Source organism: Parambassis ranga, chromosome 19 (assembly GCF_900634625.1).
Source record: "Parambassis ranga chromosome 19, fParRan2.1, whole genome shotgun sequence".
NCBI lineage: Eukaryota > Metazoa > Chordata > Actinopteri > Ambassidae > Parambassis > Parambassis ranga.
Window position 1 is genome coordinate 19,338,676 of NC_041039.1, and position 13,794 is coordinate 19,352,469.

Below are 13,794 nucleotides of genomic sequence, written 5' to 3' on the forward strand. Positions count from 1 at the left end.
ACCACATTTTGTGAGTACTCATTTTTCTTTCCTATATTAATAACAATTGTAACGCACTCTAAAAACACATAGACATGTTGAAGCTCCTTTGTATATACCGGTTATTGATTTTAGCTCTGCACTTACCCTCAGGTAAAGAGGCTGCTGATGACACCGCTCCGTCTAATATGACATGATGCTTTCTCTGAATATTTTTGCACTCAAACTGTTTTAATTTATGCCCGGGCTTTAAACTGCTATCGAACATCACAGAGACCAAGTGGTGCAAGCAATAACATGAATAATCCATTGGCAATTCCTGTTAGACTGAAAGAGAATCAGATCTCAATCACCATTATACTCAGAGGGAGTGTAAACAGACTGCAGCAGCATTAGCTGCTCCTCTGAAAAACTGAACATACTTTGTATTCTGAAGTTGCAAACATCCATCTTACTAAGGGTTGAGCTCAAAGGTGTTTAATATCAGAATATTTTTTTAGCAAATAATGACTTCACTTCAGGAGAAACGATTTAATCTCTTGTGATTTTTCGTGCAAGGCCAGTAAAAATCCATACTTGCATAACCCCTTGAATATACTTTTAGAATCATGTGCATCTTACATTTAAATTAGGAAAGAGCATGTTGATAAGCCTTTCACTGCCTTTAACATGTCAATCAACCTTTAGTGGGAGTAACATGACCTAATGTTTGGCATTCTCTCTCTGACTACAGCTCTGTTACTAATAGCTCATACTGAAATATGTAAATTATTCAAAAACACTGATGTGCTATGGCTACTTCTATGAACAGGCTTCATCTCATGACACTGAGATAATTCTTCCTTACAACATGGAAAGCATTTTCTCACTTGCTGCACACTTTCACATGCAAATCCTTAACAAGAAAATGGATACATCCAGCTTAGTTTCTTAGCATAGAGACCATTTGAAATTCATCACACAGACCTATTGCTGATTCTCTGCACGCCTGTCAATCTGCCTGTGAAATGAAGAGCCAGAGGCTACTGGCCCAGACACATCAGCTCCTCTTTGGCCATCTAACAACACTTTCTGAATCTCCATATTCACACATAGAACTTTTGTTGCTGAGTTCTAGGACATAGCTCTTGCTCAACAGGCAACAAGAACAATTTATGCAAAGCAGTTAAGATGACTGACGCAAATAGTGCAGAAAGTGTTCAATTTAAGACATAAAAACAATTTAATCACATAAGAATAAATTTGCCTCATTATGAACACATAAATATTGTAATTGCTTAATTTCCTGAGGAGATGATTGGGGACCAGCAGCATAAAAAAACCTGCTGACAAGTTCAATACATCACCACCAAACCTTCTCATTTTTTCTCTTTATAAAACATTTATTATCCAGACATTTAAATGTTCATCCCAGCTTTACAGTAAACTATTATGACTTAAAGGGACAGTTCAAATATTCAAGTTTTTGATGTGAAGTAGATGGTACTCTGCTTTTAGCACTCAGACCACAACAAAGAAAAACAGAACAAAACAGAAGAAAATGACCGTTACCAGGCAGCATGCGACTACACATGATGCGGAGGATGAAAGTGCACACTGTAACAACTATGAGGCTGCTGTTGAACTCCAGAACTCACCAAAATAAACTAGATGCATAAATACAATGACAGATCACAAGAAAACATCTTGTTTGATTTTACAGTGAATTGTCCCTTAAAAGTAAAACACCTTGTGAGTTGTGAGCAAATAACATTCATATATAATTAATAAGTACCTGAAAAAATGGCAACCCTTTTCTGTGATATACTGAACAACATGTACGCAGAATTATATTAAAATTACAATGAAATACTTTTGATATGTCTGCTATATATGATATGCCTTTCAGAAAAACATTCAACAACTGTACAAAATGATTGTAGATTCCATCTTAAAACAAAATAATACAACCTGATTGTCTGGAGCACAGGTCGTGTCCATCTGATCAGCTAAGTACACAGCAGGGTAAAGCGGATCCAGCGGCAATATAGTGATAAAAAGTATATGTGTGACCTGATTATGATCAATGGACTGATACATGTCAACACTGGCTCTATTAGAAAATGAACAGTTAAAGCCAATCCACTGCCAAGAGGAATGGGGGAGAGGCTGATGGTGCGTAACACAAGAACCAGTAAGACCCAGGGCACGATCCAACAACAAACACCTTTAAGATCCAGGATAAAAAAATACTCTCTTTCATTTTTACACATTGCTCACCTAAAGGAATGTATCAACATGGACATGTATGACTATGAACTCAGGGGGGGAAAAGATCTGATGACACAAAGGTAACCCCACTCCAAAATCTAAGAGATCCCGTCCTTTCCAGCTTGATGCCAGGATGCACAGATTGAAATGATAGACAAAGAATTCCAGGCTCTGCAATTGGCCATTTTTACAGACAACCACCTGACCTGTCCTTCAACCCCTCCTTCCTCCAGGATGTAATAAGAAATGGTAAATCTATAAAAGCACATAGGTATTGGTGTTGTGCACATTTAACTCTTTAACTCTAAACCTGAACTGAAACGCTTCATAGGATTTAGAAGCAGTGCAAAGAGTGAAAGTTTTCCCATCGAAGTCAAGATGTGCTTTTATTGCTGTTGCTATGCTGGTATTTATTGGAACTTTCATAAAGTTCAAAATTCAAAGGCTTGGGAAATTTCACCCTGGAAGCGGTTGTGGCTGTGTTTACTACTAGGCTCAAAATGCATGGAGCAATACTACTTATGTCTCTATACAGATGCAAGTGAGTTGCCTTGTCTGCACTGTTCAGCTCCTGGGATCAATACTACTTGTCATTTTACTGTTTTGTTTAAATGCTACTGCAGTCCTGAGCTTTCTTGTAACTGAATGATTTATTCCATTGAGCTGGCACGGCAGGTCACAGTACTGAAGACATCCCTGGCAGAGGTAAAAGGAAGCTGGCAGGCATGGTTCTAATCAGATGATGGTCTACAATCTCTGAAATCATCACCGGCACTTTGTCTGCCTCCAGTTAATTTTCTCTGAGACAGATTTGGATCAACTCTGCAACCTAGGGTCTGAAGGAGTCTGATTTGGTGTGAGTGAGAGTTCACCAGCAAAAAGCTGCACCTTCCTGATCACATGTGCACATGCCTGGCAGAGTATCAACTCTACCTCACTTTGGACCATGACAAGGCATGTTGTTGAACCTTACAGTCGAAAAATTATGCTGCAATACCTCTGTCCTTTCATCCAGTGAGTTACTGCTGTGTGTTGGTCTGCACCGGTCCTCCAGGGCTGACAGGGTTGCACGTTTTATGGTTCAGAGTTTACCGAAGTCTCTTTGTCTCCCAGTTCATCATCTCCACAGGAGTAACATAAAGAAAAGACTGTACTAACAGAGACATTAGGCACTATTGATGGGATGGTACAGCTATCATCTTGCCTGTGTAGAGTCCTGCTGAACAGACATGATGCTTTGTTTTAACCTCTTGGTGAACAGGTGGCTGGCTCTACCACAGTAGGTGTGTGTGGTTGTCAGCAGCGACACTTCCAGTGGCTGAAGGAGTGAAGTCTCCATGTTCTTTCCAAATGGGTACTAGGATAAAGAGAAAGACACACCAACATCATATCTGTGATTCAGCTGATCTAATCATGAAAAGAAACATCTATGTCCTCATGTTTTTGGCAGTTCTATTTCAAATTGGGCTTTTGACGCCATTAAACAATTGTCTCTAAACGGTCTCATTAAAATAAACTGAAAAAATATTTTTATTGAACTGCTGAAAATCATCACAATAACTACATGTAAAAATTCAAGTGGGAAACATGTGGCTAATTTTACAGAACCACAGAGAACTGAGAGAAAATTATAAGTAAAGACAGTTATCACTTGAAGATGCTACATTAGTGGAACAGAAGCTCCCCATATGTTTGTTGTCATTCAGGAAGAGAAAGTAATTAGGGTGGATGGGTGCAAAGGATGTGAAGTTGCCATCATGTGTGTCCTGTACACACTTAACAGTGATTTCTGCTTCTTGCTTTTTTGTCATTTGTTTAAAAAAAAAAAAAAAAAGGACAAAACCAAGAGAAATGGTTTTATGTAGTTTAATCCATCCATCCATCCATCCATCTTCTACCGCTTATCCGGGGCCGGGTCGCGGGGGCAGCAGTCTAAGCAGGGACACCCAAACTTCCCTCTCACCAGACACTTCCTCCAGCTCCTCTGGGGGAATCCCGAGGCGTTCCCAGGCCAGCCGAGAGACATAGTCTCTCCACCGCGTCCTGGGTCTTCCCCGGGGCCTCCTCCCAGTGGGACATGCCCGGAACACCTCCCCAGGGAGGCGTCCAGGAGGCATCCGAACCAGATGCCCGAGCCACCTCAGCTGGCTCCTTTCGATGTGGAGGAGCAGTGGCTCTACTCCGAGCTCCTCTCGGGTGACTGAGCTTCTCACCCTATCTCTAAGGGAGCGCCCAGCCACCCTTCGAAGGAAACTCATTTTGGCCGCCTGTATTCGCGATCTCATTCTTTCGGTCACTACCCAAAGCTCATGACCATAGGTGAGGGTAGGAACGTAGATTGACCGGTAAATCGAGAGCCTCGCCTTCCGGCTCAGCTCCTTCTTCACCACAACAGACCGGTACAGCGACCGCATTACTGCGGAAGCTGCACCGATCCATCTGTCAATCTCCCGCTCCATTTTCCCCTCACTCGTGAACGAGACCCCGAGATACACAAACTCCTCCACTTGGGGCAGGAGCTCTCCTCCGACCCAGAGAGGACAGACTACCTTTTTCCGGTCGAGAACCATGGCCTCAGACTTGGAGGTGCTGATTCTCATCCCAGCCGCTTCACACTCGGCTGCAAACCGTCCCAGTGCACACTGGAGGTCCCGGCTCGATGAAGCCAACAGGACAACATCATCTGCAAAAAGCAGAGATGAAATCCTATGGTTCCCGAACCAGATCCCCTCCGGTCCCTCGCTGCGCCTAGAAATTCTGTCCATAAAAATTATGAACAGAACCGGTGACAAAGGGCAGCCCTGCCGGAGTCCAACATGCACTGGGAACAGGTCTGACTTACTGCCGGCAATACGAACCAAACTCCTGCTCCGGCCATACAGGGACCTAACGGCCCTCAACAGAGGGCCACGGACCCCATACTCCCAGAGCACCTCCCACAAGATGCCGCGAGGGACACGGTCGAACGCCTTCTCCAAGTCCACAAAACACATGTGGACTGGTTGGGCGAACTCCCATGAACCCTCCAGCACCCTGCGGAGGGTATAGAGCTGGTCCAGTGTTCCGCGGCCAGGACGAAAACCACATTGCTCCTCCTTAATCCGAGGTTCGACTATAGGCCTAATTCTCCTCTCCAGTACCCTGGCGTAGACTTTCCCAGGGAGGCTGAGGAGTGTGATCCCCCTGTAGTTGGAGCACACCCTCCGGTCCCCCTTTTTAAAAAGAGGGACCACCACCCCGGTCTGCCAGTCCAGCGGCACTGCCCCCGATTGCCACGCGATGTTGCAGAGGCGTGTCAACCAAGACAGCCCCACAACATCCAGAGACTTAAGGTACCCAGGGCGAATCTCATCCACCCCCGGTGCCTTGCCGCCGGGGAGCTTTTTGACTACCTCGGCAACTTCAGCACAGGTGATGAACGAGTCCACCACTGAGTCATCAGCCTCCGCTTCCATAATGGAAGGCGTGTTGGTGGGATTGAGGAGGCCCTCAAAGTACTCTTTCCACCGTCCAACCAATGTCAATCCAATGTAGTTTAATGTTTACGGTTTTCAAATACTGTTGTGACACTGTGATGTGACCCAAGCAGTTAAAACTGCAAACAATTTTTTCACAATGTTTGTCTTTAGTATGAATATTGTATTTTGGGGAAAAATTGCTCAAAAGCATCATTGCGGTGAGCTCTGGCAACACAAAACCTGACAGTACAGGCAAAATAAAGGTGTTCCTTACAACATGGTGCTCCAGTTCCAACATTCATTTGACTAGATATTAGTCGGAAATGTTGCCATATTTGGCATAATACTTTGTGGAGTTATGGCCCAAATTGAACCCGTTTTAACCACTTCTATATGCATAAACATTACTGGACTATTAATTCAGCATCACACCAAATGACTTCAGTACCACTTTGTCACTGTCATTTGAGACAACATCATTCAGTCATCTCAAAACTCAAAGTTTAAATGATGCATATCCATTACCACAACTGCACAAAAATGTGGTTAGTAAGGCGTAACAGCAGCCACAGTATTGCAGAGATGCTTCATTACTGTATGCTTCTGTGCCATCAAGTAAACAAAAAAAACGTTTAGCTTGCCTGTCAGTTAATACCAGCCGAGGCCTCCGTCATATACTGTATGCAAATTAAAATGCAGCCTTTTCTTTTTATACTGAGGTATACCGACATTTTATTGCTATGGTAAATAAAAGAAATCACTATTTTACAGCATCTAATTTGACTCCAGGTTGGAAAACCATTAAGTTACTCAAAGCACACTTTCTTTATTATCTTTCATATACTGCAGCAGGCAATAAAGTACCATTAAAAGCCTCCTATCGATTTTTATGTGGATGTGGCTGGTGCGTTGTCCACACAGCCATCATGATGTCTCAAACTAGCATCAGCACTAAAAATTTTACAACTCTTCTGTGGGCTTGGCTGGGTAATGGTAGTGCCCTTTATTGCATGCTCTTCTGCTCGCTGAGAGAGAGCCTGCCTTGGGAGCTGGGCTGACTAAGGAGCATGGTTGGATGGAAAGGAGAGGTTCTTCCAGGACTGTCTGCTCTAGGCTTAGAGATGTGAGAGTGGGTACAAAGGGGGTCTGGACACAGGGAGCTAAAGCAACAGGGAGAGATGATGGAAAGTTCAACAAAACAAAATGATTAAATGCTCTTTAGGTCTATACACTAATTGCACATTCAGCTCCCCAGTGAAAGGTGCGTGTTGCGCTAGTGATGTTCTAAAACTCCTTTCTCCCTTCTAAAATCAGCTGAGATGACAATGTTCTGTATGTTTGGTCTGTCGGAGAGAGTGATGGAGGCATGAAGCCTGAGTACCCCATAATGAAGCCTGCTCGTTTACTTAATGGCTGAGAACATTGCCCACACTGATAGTGGCCAGGCTCTGCCCTGTGGCGGTAATGGATGGAGACCAGCTAATGAAGCTTCCCTTCCTCCCCTGACTGCTGCCTGCACGTTGACCGGTGTTCTGAAATCAACAGGAGCAGATTGAAGGCGAGCTGCCAGCAAAACAGTGAGAGAGCTCTCAGCCTGATTTACTTAGAAATAAAATAATTGCATTGCATTTCCTTGGTGGTGGTCAGTGGTATCATACAAACTTAAGGACGTTACATAAGCATGCTTACCACAGCATGGAGACGAGTGTTGGCAACTTGGCGTCTCTCTCGCTACATGTGGCGGCTTTCCAAACTTTTTTTTGGCAAAAGCAACTAGTGACTCTCTCTGGTGACTTTTAGAGACGGACGTGAAAGCACGTATCATTCTGCAGTCTCTGTAGCTTCACGCAGCAGGTTCAGCTGCAGCAGAGCAGAGAGACCCACAGCACTCTGCGTCCAACCGTGCGCAAAGCTGCCGCTGGTCCCGTCATGGCTTACAGAGCGGGATGTAAAAAGCATATTTCAATGGTAAAAATAAAAACACAGACATCAGTTCCGTTAGCTTAGCCTAGCATAGACATAGAGTTCAGGCTATCCAACTAGCATGTCATCAGCACCGGTGGACAAAGCCACACTCTGTCTGACAGTGTGTGTCTGCGCACAGAGGCACGATGCACAGACACACACTGTAAACGCACAACCATGCAGACAGAAATGACACGCTGCCGTGCAAATAAGATAAATAACATGAGCTGTTTAGTTTGTTTAATAAAGGAACAAGGTGTAGACCTGTTCTATAGCAAAGGTTTTCTTAAAAGGCTTCTGTTAGGATCTGGTGCTATATAGAAAATAAAAAGAAATGAAATGACTTGACTCGATATAATGATGGGAAACACTGAACTGATTCTTAAATATGTTGAATGTTGGATAAATAGGATAATATGTATTTTATGCTCATCTGGTATTTCCAGAGTGTTAAATGTAGACAAAACCTCAAGAATGTAAACCGAACCGAACCAAAAACCGTGACCTCAGAACCGTGATACGAACCGAACCGTGGATTTGGTGAACCGTTCCACCCATAAAAGACACAGCTGGACCTCATCAGCTGTTCCAAACTGGTAAAAGTAGGATTATGCACAGAACCATGACAATTGGAAAACACTAGAATCCCCATGAAGTTATCATACTAATGAGCTGTCTCACCTATATAACAAGTATGACACATGTATTAGACAGAATTTAATAAACATAAGCACTGTAGTTCACTTCACTTCACCAAATAGTCCTGCAGCTGCAAATACACACTTAACTTACAGTAAATACAAACAAAACAATCCTAAACCAAAACCTAAAAACATAGAAAGTATGTATTCATGGCAGATTTTTTAGTTACTGCCTAGTGCCTGCTATAAAAAATAGCCAACTAAACACATGGAAATGCCTGAATGCATTAAAATATTAAATACACCAACCAGTGTGGGTCTCCTACTGTCATTGCAAACTGTGTACATTGTCACTGCTGTAGTATTAAAGTTTGTCAGCCCTCAGAGCTGACCTGGGGCAGCAGCTGCCGGCCTTGCCTTCTGGCTGTGCAACAAACATCACAGATTTTAGCCCTACCAGGGGACACACAACCAGACAACAACCCCCTCTAGCAGGAACTGGTTGGGGATGACTTGCCTGATTTGAAGACCAAAGACAGGATGACAGGAAATGTTTAACTGACTATTGATTATGCACTGTTGGGCAGAAGCATCCATAGGAAAAAAGCAATGGGCAGGAGTGCCTATTGATAATGTCATTAGTAAATGTTTCTCCAAATAGTCTGGTCTACCTATACCACTGCCCTCTAAAGAAACAGAGGCACCATAAACATGAAATAATCACTTCTCAGTGGAGTAAACACAGCCTTTTGAACATTACTTCTTCTTGCATCACTTTTTCCAATAAGGCTGTTAGAATATGACAAAAAAAACTTTTTACAAAATAAATATATTCAGTTCTTTTTTAGACATTCTTAGATTTAACAAGACAGAGAGGTTGGTAATATATAAAAACTCTAAAAAAAAGACAGTATATCCTACCTTTTGGATGGCTTCATACACGGCTCGAAATGCTGGCTGCTTGTCATCATGAAAAACTCCTCTGTTACCATGGAGAATGAAGACACCCTCGTGTTCAGCCTGTTGACAGTTGCTGCCGTAGATACAGTGGTCTGGACGGTAGTTCCACTGACAGGGGAACACATATAGGCTTTCTGTAACATAGCAAAAGACATGGCTGAGAATACAGAACTGTGATTATTCAATATAGGTGCTTTATGATTATTCTTATGTATTAATTGTACATGTTCAATTGAAAAAATATATCTTCCCTGATGCTTTATTTCTGTTGTGAACACAAACACAAACCTGGATTATAGTGAAATATGATATTAAGAAGATCTTGGTCACCCCAGGTGATATTCAGTTTATATTTCTGGAGAAGGGGCATCAGAATTTCATTCCACTGCAGTGCAACTGTTGTCATGTCATTCTAAAAAGAAAAACAGCAGCAGAGTGAGAGAGCATCATCTCATTTTACTCCAAGAAAGCACAAACCTGTACATCCTGTCAATCACCACCATGGTTGGCCAAACACATAAACTTTAAGGAAATGGTTTGTCTCTCAAGCAAAAGAGCTCACTGGAAAGAATAAGAAAGAAAATACAAGAGTGACCTCTGGTGGTGCATGCTGGTGGTGTAATAAAACCACTGATGAGCAGGATTTCTTTCTGGCTCAAACAAGGTGGAAATGCTACCATCTGATAATTACTTGAATTTTCGGATAAAGCATAAATTCAATATGAAATCTACAAGTTAATTTAGACAGTTAAAAAACAGAGTGGAGATCTATTTTACAAAGCTGAACCCAAGCTGAACCCAAGCAGCATGGTGCACACTGTCAGTACATGTACACGTCATATCCTTCTTGTTACGCCTGACCCAGTAGTACATTGTCTCCGGCAATGGAAATCAAAACCACTATCTGGGAAGATGAGTACAAGTGACCTCAAATCATGTCAACACTAATTCTGCTTTAACAAGCACCTAATAAATTGGGAGTGCTCCCTGACTTTGCATCCTGTTCATAAACTATATCCTTCTCATTTTGCATTTGCGCATTATTATTGAACTCACAAATTACTGCTTTTAATTAGTTACATGCATTTAATACTGCTACTTTACATTTTGCCACACAGAGCCAGAAGTGAATACACCTATGGGTAACTTAGGGCCTGTAGTTGTTACTCAGTTCAAATATGGTAAAAGAGGGGAATCATTTGGTACCACTAGAGAGATGTGAAACTGAATGTGTGCTTGTGATTTAATTAACACCTCTGCCTCGGCTGCAGCTCTGTTTTGCTTTCTGCAGTTTTAACAGTCTGCCCTGGTACAGTGCCACTGCATCAGCCATATGCCACAGTAATTATGACAAAAATACACCAACTATAATGCTTTGAAAATAGCTTGTGTTTGTAAAGACAGCTGTCGGATTTTTGTCAAGGGGCCATAGGTGGCACACAACGGCTGCTTCATTATTCTCTAAGCAGGAAAAACCCTGACGAGGCGGCATCAACATTTAATACTACTGTAGAAAGATTCAACAATGGCTACAAAATGTAGAGAAAATGTCATAATATTTGTTAATACTACTTCTATTTTACATCACATGCATCATGAAATAATGAGGCTCAAACTTTATCCAATAAAAATAAGTGATGTTAACATACAACAAAACTACCTTTACCTTGAAAAATCTGTCCCTGAGACGCGTCATGTTCATGAGCATGACCCCTGAGTTGATGCCTGTGTTTCCATAGTAAGGGTGACGGGCGAAGCGGTTGTACCAGCCAATACGTGGCTCCTCATGCTCCGGAGCCATGGCAGCTAATTGGCTTGAATTGAACTGAGAAAGTAGGGCCCAGATGTCCTCCACTGGCTGCAGAAAAAGAATATCTGTGTCTACATAGAGCAAAGAGTCAACCTCCTTCAGGATCAGCTGAAAAACAAAGAATGATAAAAAAACATGAGCATGTTTTGTACATGTTAAATGTCAGATGAATAAAGAATGAACAAATAGACCTACTGGCAAAAATAGCCTCTGAGAGGCACACGGTTTAAAGAGCTTCTTCCATTCTCTTGCATTTTCTTTTGGAAAAGTGATGGGATATACGGTGAAGTTGAACTTGTTCTGAACTGTCCTAGGCCATGATTCCAGCTTCAAGAAAAGCAAACAGAAAGGTTTTATAAAAACAAGTAACATATGCATGAGTTATAGAACCTGTGTACATCAAATACAATGTGAGCACCACACTTACAGCCTTCCTGAAGCCTTTATGTAATTCATCCTCAGCAAAGATGTAAAAGTGCAGCGGCTTTCGGCTGAAGAGAACGGCAGACTTTAACATGGTGATAGTTTCCTCTAGCCTGGGGCCACAGGCCACCACAGCCAGGTGACTCCGTTCATCAGCGTGTTCCTCTGCTGCAGAGCCTGATCTCTCACTAAATCAGCCAAGAAGACAGAGTATAAGGATTCAGCAATAGACTGTGGCTCTTTTTATTCAACATGAACAAACTGACAAACTGCAGGAGACAGCAAAGTACTCAAACGTTAGTAGTCTCAGCTGACCGCAACTCAGCCCTGTAGAGGTGAAAGTGTTAATAAAGTTAGTAGAGGGATGTAGAAGGGAGCTATCGCTAATGCCTTGAGCTGCCTCCAAGTGTCACTATTCAAGATCAGCGTTCAATCACTTCTTTGTAGAGAAAATCTTTTCTTTATATTGAAATATGGTAATAAAAAAACTTTTCATTTTCGTTATTTATCCCTTAAATCAACAGCTTAAACTTTATGAAAGTTAGACAGACTCAAGAGAACCCCAAGATCTTTGATGAGATGCCTTAAGCCTAAATCTGCACATCATTTTAATCTAGCAGTCTTCTTTTACCTTCTACAGCTGCCTATTATAACATATTAGACACTGTTAAACAATAGGCGTGAACTAAAATGGGTATTCTAGGATTACAACAGGCAGCAACAGTAATAAAGCACTTTATATGGTTCAATAATAAATGATAATGACCAGTAATGCCTGCCGCCTGATTGATCACAGCACCCTCAGTTGATAAAATATTCTTGAGTATGTTTACGGGTGTATATGTGGGTATCAAATACTCCTTATCAGGATCAGGATTAGTCAAAATGAACACTGTGGAGGCAGCAATAATCTCACTCAAGAACTATGGACCAAAGAAGTGGGTAACAGTTCTAAATTGAAGCCTATAGATTAATTGATCACTGAAATTATTTGTAAAGGTTTCACAAAATCAGCCATACCTAAGAGATGATTCCAAAAAGCAGTTCACTCCACAAACATCAGCAGGCAGTCTCCAATATGGATTCCAGTAAGAAACTGACAGTGATTTACACCTGACAGAATAAAAACATGACCTTTTGGATCCCCAAAATTAAATTAAGTTGTTGGACATCCTGTTTTGTGATTCAATCTGTTCTGAAGAACTTCCTACAGTTGTGTAACAGGTGGTGGTCAAATAATCCAGGCTGTAGCTTTAAGCTGCTCAATTAACTAGCTAGCTAATTTAGTGGTAGCTAATAGATTAACACGGCAAATTCCAGCACATAAATACGGTTATAGTAGGTTTCAAACATCACATTTAGACCATTTTTAAGTGGTCTGCTATGGTTAAAATATTAGCTAACTTACTTATCATCTTTCTAAATCGGTTTTATGCATTGTTGACGCTAGTAAATATTAGCAACTGCACAGAAATTTAGCAACTACAGGTTTAGCTAACAGTTGGAGCTAATCACTTAATAACATGCTCCGGTTTGACATAAAATTAAGAGGCATATCGCTGTCTAAGCTACCTGTCGAGCCCTTCTTCATGGTCTCGGAGGCCTGCAAGTCCCGGACTTTTCCTGAGAACGTGCCCGGTGTCACGACTGCTCCGGTCAGGCATACCCTGGTGTTTCGCAAGCCACTCGTCTCTGTCCTCCAAGGTGGAAGCTAGCTGACTGAACACATACAGCAGGGAGAAGAAGGTGAAGAGCATGCACAGGAGAAATGCGTGAAGATAGCATCGCATTTTGTGCTTCAGCTTCTATACGCTAAAGTGACATGTTTGATGATCTCAGCTAGTTTTGTACCAGCTAACTAATCTAACTCATAAATCAAGTCACAGGGTAAAGCCGAGGGGAAGAGTCGGTGTTTACAGTTTTCCGCCCCACCCACTTTCATCACACGTGTTCTGTCCCGATCAGACATCTGCCAGCAGTGTGTGTGTGTGTGTGTGTGTGTGTGTGGACAGTAAGCAGCTGAAATTTGACAAAGTATGGTGCATAAGCAGGTATTTACAAACATGACACACACAGGCTTATGGCGTAAACACCCAGTCTAATTGATCTTCAACAGTATTATCCCGTTAATCCAGATAAACAATGTGATAATCAATATGCTTCCATCCATACAGGGTTAAAGTACCCTGTGAGAGGTTAACACTGTTACTGAAGTACATGGATATGGGTACTGTAAGCATCACTTGACTTTAATTACTGATGCACTTAATTTAATGAATGACTACTAATATGTCTGTTACATGAGACA

General features: G+C 42.0%; 1 protein-coding gene across 2 annotated transcripts; it reads right to left on the reverse strand.

The window, feature by feature from the left end:
- Window positions 1-1,177: 1,177 nt before the first annotated feature.
- On the reverse strand, window positions 1,178-13,405 carry gxylt1a (glucoside xylosyltransferase 1a). 2 transcript variants are annotated; one of them, XM_028429881.1, is made up of 8 exons: window positions 13,059-13,405; window positions 12,507-12,599; window positions 11,491-11,674; window positions 11,259-11,390; window positions 10,920-11,171; window positions 9,542-9,665; window positions 9,215-9,387; window positions 1,178-3,586 (listed from the first exon to the last, which is right to left on the reverse strand). In XM_028429881.1, the coding sequence occupies exons 1-8, from the start codon at window positions 13,274-13,276 to the stop codon at window positions 3,425-3,427; spliced, it is 1,338 nt and encodes a 445-aa protein (XP_028285682.1). In that variant the 5' UTR covers window positions 13,277-13,405; the 3' UTR covers window positions 1,178-3,424. The 2 variants fall into 2 exon arrangements, with proteins under 2 accessions (XP_028285682.1, XP_028285683.1); XM_028429882.1 differs by lacking the exon at window positions 12,507-12,599.
- Window positions 13,406-13,794: the final 389 nt, after the last annotated feature.

Bases quoted from the DNA above. Each gene is read 5' to 3' on its own strand.
- gxylt1a (XM_028429881.1), bottom strand. From the start codon at position 13,276: ATGCGATGCTATCTTCACGCATTTCTCCTGTGCATGCTCTTCACCTTC. The intron at 11,391-11,490 runs GTAAGTGTGGTG...CTTTTCTTGAAG, and splicing joins ATAAAGGCTTCAGGAAGGCT to CTGGAATCATGGCCTAGGAC. The intron at 11,172-11,258 runs GTAGGTCTATTT...TTTGTTTTTCAG, and splicing joins CTCAGAGGCTATTTTTGCCA to CTGATCCTGAAGGAGGTTGA.